At 36.0% G+C, this 6,856-nt stretch overlaps 1 protein-coding gene across 1 annotated transcript; it reads left to right on the top strand.

Annotated features, from left to right (window-relative positions):
• mylpfa (myosin light chain, phosphorylatable, fast skeletal muscle a) lies at positions 1 to 5,498 on the top strand. Its single transcript, XM_056453726.1, has 7 exons — positions 1 to 110; positions 745 to 840; positions 1,978 to 2,053; positions 2,128 to 2,232; positions 2,308 to 2,386; positions 2,483 to 2,531; positions 4,552 to 5,498. The coding sequence occupies exons 1-7, from the start codon at positions 108 to 110 to the stop codon at positions 4,651 to 4,653; spliced, it is 510 nt and encodes a 169-aa protein (XP_056309701.1). The 5' UTR covers positions 1 to 107; the 3' UTR covers positions 4,654 to 5,498.
• The last annotated feature ends 1,358 nt before the right edge of the window (positions 5,499 to 6,856 follow it).

Raw genomic sequence — 6,856 nt, 5'->3', positions numbered from 1 at the left:
ATTAGCAAGGGGCCTTCGTCAGTATATAAGCCCCTCAAGTACAGGACACTACGCGGCTTCAGACTTCTCTTCTTGATCTTCTTAGACTTCACACATACCGTCTCGACATGGTGAGTAACCTGTACCTTACCTGTTACCTGGCCACACCATCTAGATGGACACATAGGAACCAAGGACATAATGCCTCACTCTAAGCAGGGTCACATGGAAGAGAGCTCGCACTTTGAGTCAGCATCAGATTTTTGGATAATTAAACTGTGGATTTTTAATACCTTAAACAGGATAATATTAATTGGACATTTTAATCTGAACCTGTGTTTTTGGAAGCAAGTTAGATCTTTGTTAGTTAGATCATTGATTAGTTTTGCCTTCACTTCCCATTAAAAACATATTTATTACATTTAACAATAATTAAAAATTAAGTTTGTTATAATAGCAGAAGTATTAGTTTTGATTCATAAAAAAAATCCAAAATTCACTAGAACATTAATTAATGAACCAATACGAACTAAATTATGCATATAAAATGCAATAAAAAACGGTATGTCTTTAATACTTAATTTCCAAACTGCTTTACAAAGATCTTTATTTGCATGTATATCAAGCATTAATGTTATTTTATGAAGATATGTAAGCCTTTTACCTGAACATGATTTTATTTGATCAAAAACAGAGGGCAAAATGTCCATTATATGTGTATGTATGTGCTAAATTATGAAAAAATGCCTTTTCTTGCCTATCTAGGCACCCAAGAAGGCCAAGAGGAGGGCAGGAGGAGGAGAGGGTTCCTCCAACGTCTTCTCCATGTTTGAGCAGAGCCAGATTCAGGAGTACAAAGAGGTAAATATTTCCAGATCTTATAATGAATACAACAGAATACGCAGCATGTACTGTCACGATATAATGTCATATTTTGATACGTTTTAGAAGTCAATTTTCTTCAATTTACTGTGAATTAACTAATCTGAATACATTTGGTTTGGGTAAATGTTAGCAGAAACCAGTTCAAACCAATAAATTACCACTGTGATTTGGCGCAGAGGTGGCTTCTGAAGCAGCAGGTTTATGCTAATGTGACACAATCCTGTTATTATGAGGAATAGGGTCTTTTTTTATCCCCCAAAGAGAGGAAGGTTGAACAGTATCTATATTAAGGCTTGTTTTATGGTCAGAACGGCAGCTGGGGTTGGTCAACAGAATAACTTAATCTATTCTTTTTATCTCATCTGCTAAAGTCAAAACCCACCTGTCAGACACTCCTGTTCTGATCCCAACGGGAGAGCAGCTGAAGATCACAGCACATGCCAGAGAAACAGAGAGATAATTAAATGTATGATGGTCATACTCGAGATAAAACAGAACATCACTGAACAGGTCTCAAACTTGGAAGTGTGATTAAAATATTTAAGATATTAAAATGACAAAAAAAAGGTTAATGATGTTTTATTGTAGGGCCCTAGGAGAAAGTGGTCCCAAAAAAGTGATACAACCAAAGTTTTGGAAAAAAAAGAGGGATTACCAGTAGTCACCCCTCTATATGATCCTCAAATATCACGATTAATCTGAATTAGCGTCATTATCTCAGACACCAAGTAAAAGAGCATGTGCACACATGTTGAAAGGGTGAGGCGACTGAATTTAGCATCAGGCTAGTGCGCTACTGAGCCAAGTAAGGATGTGAATGGTTTGGTAATACAGTCTTCTCAAGTGCCTCTTCAGGAATGTCTGACAGTACAGTTGGGTTTGACTTAACACATCTCCCAGATGGAAAGAAGGATCAGCAAGGGTCTCTGTGGGGGTCAGATAGGAGCCAGCAGCTGCCGTTGTGTAAATTAAACCCCTCTCTTTGAGTTTCATGAGATTGAAAAGGGCACTTCGCTTCATTGCTGTCAGGATAGAGATAAACACTGGAATTTTATATGATGAATTACTTTCCAGGAGTCTCATTGGTCTTTTTTTCTGTCTTGCACACAATAGGCTTTCACAATCATTGACCAGAACAGAGACGGTATCATCAGCAAAGACGACCTTAGGGACGTGTTGGCCTCAATGGGTGCGTCTTTTATCAATTGTGTCCTTCGCAAATATATCCATAATCCCATGTTGACCGTCCTCATCTGTCTACAGGCCAGCTGAATGTGAAGAATGAGGAGCTGGAGGCCATGATCAAGGAAGCCAGCGGCCCAATCAACTTCACCGTTTTCCTCACCATGTTCGGAGAGAAGTTGAAGGGTGTGCAAACGTCACTTTTTCTCTTTTATTCCTTTTGGTTTTCGGTTGGTAACCTGCGCTCTGTTTCTCTCAAAGGTGCTGACCCCGAAGACGTCATCGTGTCTGCCTTCAAGGTGCTGGACCCTGAGGCCACTGGATCCATCAAGAAAGAGTTGTAAGCCTATATATTCAATGACTCTTTTTTTTCCCATGCACACACAACACAATCAAGGTTTCCATGTCTGAGCACTGCTCTTTCTCTCTCTTTCAGCCTTGAGGAGCTTTTGACCACTCAGTGCGACAGGTTCACCGCAGAGGAGGTAAGATCAGATTAATGTCATCATGATTAGTGCATGTATTTATCTTATTGTGAACAATCCATCCATGCAGATTTAATTTCAGTTTTTTAATCTCCTAATTTTTAATCAAAATGTCAACTCCACTCTGGTGATGTACACCAGACCAGGGGCGGATTTTGTGATTTGGAGGTCCTAAGCAATACCAGCCATGGGGCCCAACAGTTCTAAAATAAACCCTTTCTACTTTTATTTGATTTTTATCAGAGCTTCAAAATAGGTCAATGTAATTATGAATCAACTCAATGTAATTAATGTGAATTATTATGTTATTTTCCCTACAAAACAAAGCATAATCTCAGAGATTATTTCTCTGCTGAAATATATTATAGGCACATAAAACATCTTTTCTGTGTTCTATTTAATGCAATCTCTACTTTTTAAATGATTAGTTTTCTTAAAATTATTATTTTAAATGTTTTAAAATAAGCTTCTCCTGCTCACCAAAGCTGCATTTATTTAATAATTTTGTTATTGTTAATGTCATTGCACTATAAAATAACTGCTCAAAAGTAGTTCATCATTTAATTTAATCATTTATTCCAGTAATTTTAACAGTGAATTTTCAGCTTCATTGCATCCAGTCTTCAGAGTCACATGATCCTTCAGAAAACAATCTAACATTAATTATTATTATTATTATTAACTCTAATAGTAATAAAATCAAATGACTGGACTAATAAATATTTAACAATAACATTTTTTTTTTTACATTTAATAAATGCCGCCTTCATGAACAGAATCATTTTCTTAAAAAAAAACATGAAAAAAAAACCCAACCCGTAGTATATATATTCTTATAAAGTTGACTGCTGGACTGCTCTATGATTGGGGTGGAGAACAAATTTGTCCACATGTAATGTTAATAATAATAATATTTTATTTTATGATATTATTATTATTACAGTTCTGTGTTGGGATGCAGCTGGAAGGGCATCCGCTGTGTACAACATATGCGGGATAAGTTAGCGGTTCATTCAGCTGTAGTGCCCCCTGATGAATAAATAAAATCAATGAATGAATACTACATAACATTAAATTATTCTAATAATATTATATTTTAATTTTTAATTTATTAGTTTGACTCTCACCATATAAAATATGACAGAAAACAATGTTATATATAGTTTATAAGAATAAATTATTCTTCTAGATATTTATTGGGAGCCTCAGATTTCCTGGGGCCCTAAGCAGCTGCTTACCTCACTTATTGGTTAAATCCGCCCCTGCACCAGACTTTTCTAAACATTTGGTTAGCAATAGCCCGTCCCTTTCTTCTAATCAGCTGTAAGCTTGCATTCACATCTACATCTATCCAACCAACAATGTATTGAGCCAACCACCCTCTACAATTATTATAGATAATCCATTTTACTTTATTTTCTTTTCCACTTCTGTTGAATGTACAGTTGAAGTCAGAATTATTAGCCCCCCGAATTATTAGCCCCCCTGTTTATTTTTTTCCCCAATTTCTGTTTAACGAAGAGCAGATTTTTTTTTCCAACACATTTCTAATCAATAGTTTTAATAACTCATCTCTAATAACTGATTTATTTTATCTTTGTCATGATGACAGTAAATAATATTTGACTAGAAATTTTTCAAGACTCTTCTATACAGCTTAAAGTGACATTTAAAGGCTTAACTAGGTTAATTAGGTTAACTAGGCAGGTTAGGGTAATTAGGTAAGTTAATGTATAATGATGGTTTGTTCTGTAGACAGTAAACAAATATATAGCTTAAAGGGGCTAAAAACATTGACCTTAAAATGGTTTTAAAAACATTTAAAACTGCTTTTATTCTAGCCGAAATAAAACAAATAAGACTTTCTCCAGAAGATAAAATATTATCAGACATACTGTGAAAATGTCCTTGCTCTGTTAAACATCATTTAGGAAATATTTAAAAAAGAAAAAAAAGTAAAAGGGGGGCTAATAACTAACTTCAACTGTATATTCATCTAACTTCATTCTTCCACCTTTAGATGAAGAATCTGTGGGCCGCCTTCCCCCCAGATGTGGCTGGCAATGTTGACTACAAGAACATCTGCTACGTCATCACACACGGAGAGGAGAAGGAGGAGTAAACAACCTTGGAATCAAGACAGAAAACGAAGAGAAGAACATGCATCCCTCACCGCTTTATCCTCCCAGTCTGTTGTCTGGCCTTCTCTAACTTTTGTTTTTCTTCCTCCCTTTCTTGCTTTCTACCATCGTTGTTACTCCAAGCACTTACACTCTCCATCTTACCAAAGACTTGTCTCGCAGGGGACTGAATTGGGAGGGTGGAGAGGAACACGACCACAGTGTCTGTCGAGTGGGGACATGGGATTGTTTTCAATAAAATGAACATCATTTCTGTATCTCTCACATACTCTCTTTCTCTCTGTTTCTCACTCATTACCTGCGACCACCTCTTTCATTTCAGTCAAGCTTGCATGTAAGTCGCTGCTTCTTCTGCTGCCGTCTTAAGAGTTGAAACGAAGGCATCTATAGTTTGGGGCTGAAACATCTCTCTAGATAAATGTGGAAGAGTGCTCACTCTGAGGGGGAAAGAAGCACGATGGAGTGATCTCGCTCTATAATAGAGGAACCAGTCATCATTCTCATTTCCTCCTCTGGTGGTTGACTAAGAAGAGAAAGAGAAAATGAGGGTTTTGTACTGAGTGAGTTTAGCCTCCTAAAAGCGATGCCGAGCTCATCACAGAGGGAGTGAGAGGGACAGACCATCCTAGGAAGAGAGGAGAGCAGGGACTGAAAGAAAACATAAGCTCTTCACTCCCCCTCTCCCCTCCTCTTCACTATTTCTCTGTCCATTTCTTTTTTCTTTTTCTTTTTTTTTTGCTTTCTGCATCTGGGCCTGCTTTGCTCTGCCAAACCTCTTCTGTAACCAATAAAAAGACACAAACTGTGAATAAAACATCTTTTTGTACTGCAGTGTCTGCTGGCTGTGTGTGATAGGCGAGTTGAAACTCTCTTGTCTCAGAAGTAATTACAGAGCTTATAGGTGGTAATGTAAAGGCGGGGAAGGGTTGCATAAGACTGCGGATCTACAATGCAGTAAATCACAAATATGACGGTGCATGTGAACAGCGCTATCTGCTGGATACTGATAGTACTACCATACTACAAACAATAGCAGAGCTGCTAACATCCAACCCACCTCAAGCTATTCTATAGGATTTAACTTACGTGTTTAATATGTCCACTTTCTAATCACGTGAACTAATAAATATTCACAAACATTAAAAAAAATCTCTGAAAAACACTTAAAACCGAAATGACCTATCAAAAAAAATTACAAATGTATATAATATTAATTAAAAACAGTTTATGCCCAACAAAGGTCGAGTATAATTATATAGGCTATTTATTCTAATAGTCATCATAGTAATAGTAGGCTGAGTGTAAAGTGCGGAATAATACAGTAACAGTCCGAATGACGATATCTCAAAATTACATATAACAAATAAATCTGTACTTAAGATTGTACGTCTTACCCTCATTTGGATGAAACTTTCATCGACATTCCCCCCCAAAAAAGACGAAATACGAGTCTTGAAAATTCCCACCTCAAAACTTCGCGCCATTTCTACTGGTCAAGGCGCCTTTATCAGGTCGCTAAGCAAACGTATTTTGGCACATTGCCATATAAGGTTAATATTCACATTAAAATAATAATAATAATAATAATAATAATAATAATAATAATAGCCCTACTAAATGTGTTTTATTCAACAGTCCCCTTACGAAATCCCAAGAAAAAAGTTTGAACGTTAATCGTGAAATACCCCAGATGGCAAGCCGACGTTAAATTAATAAACATTGATTCAATGTCAAAAGAAAAGTTGATCTTTGGTTGAAATTATGTAATTTTGCTATTTGGGACTTTTGGCTACCAATCATATAATGGCATAAAACTACACATTTGAATTCAAGTAACATTAAATGCAGCCCTGGATGGTGGATTTAGTGATTTGGGGGCCCTAAACAATTTGAGCCAATGGGGCCCAACAGTTTTTCCTTAAATCACTCAATCTATTTTTCTATATTTTATCTTAATGTTAAATAAAAATGACACGTAAAACATCTAAAAAATATATTTAAAAATATTAAACATCTGAAAATAATAAATGAACTCTTTCGTTTTTTTTACTTAATCTTTACAGATTTACAGACACATTTGCACAGATTTAATAATGACATTCAAATAATATTTTTATACCCTCCCCCTACAAACTATGATAGAAAACGATGTTATATATAATTGATAGGTATAATTTACACTTC

Source organism: Danio aesculapii, chromosome 3 (assembly GCF_903798145.1).
Source record: "Danio aesculapii chromosome 3, fDanAes4.1, whole genome shotgun sequence".
NCBI lineage: Eukaryota > Metazoa > Chordata > Actinopteri > Cypriniformes > Danionidae > Danio > Danio aesculapii.
Note: the sequence above shows the minus strand (reverse complement) of the source record. Positions and strands in the feature narration are given on the sequence as shown.

Excerpts from the sequence above, each read along its gene's own strand:
- mylpfa (XM_056453726.1), top strand. Across the intron at positions 2,233-2,307 it reads GTTCGGAGAGAAGTTGAAGG|GTGCTGACCCCGAAGACGTC; the intron begins GTGTGCAAACGT and ends TTTCTCTCAAAG. Across the intron at positions 2,387-2,482 it reads GGATCCATCAAGAAAGAGTT|CCTTGAGGAGCTTTTGACCA; the intron begins GTAAGCCTATAT and ends TCTCTCTTTCAG.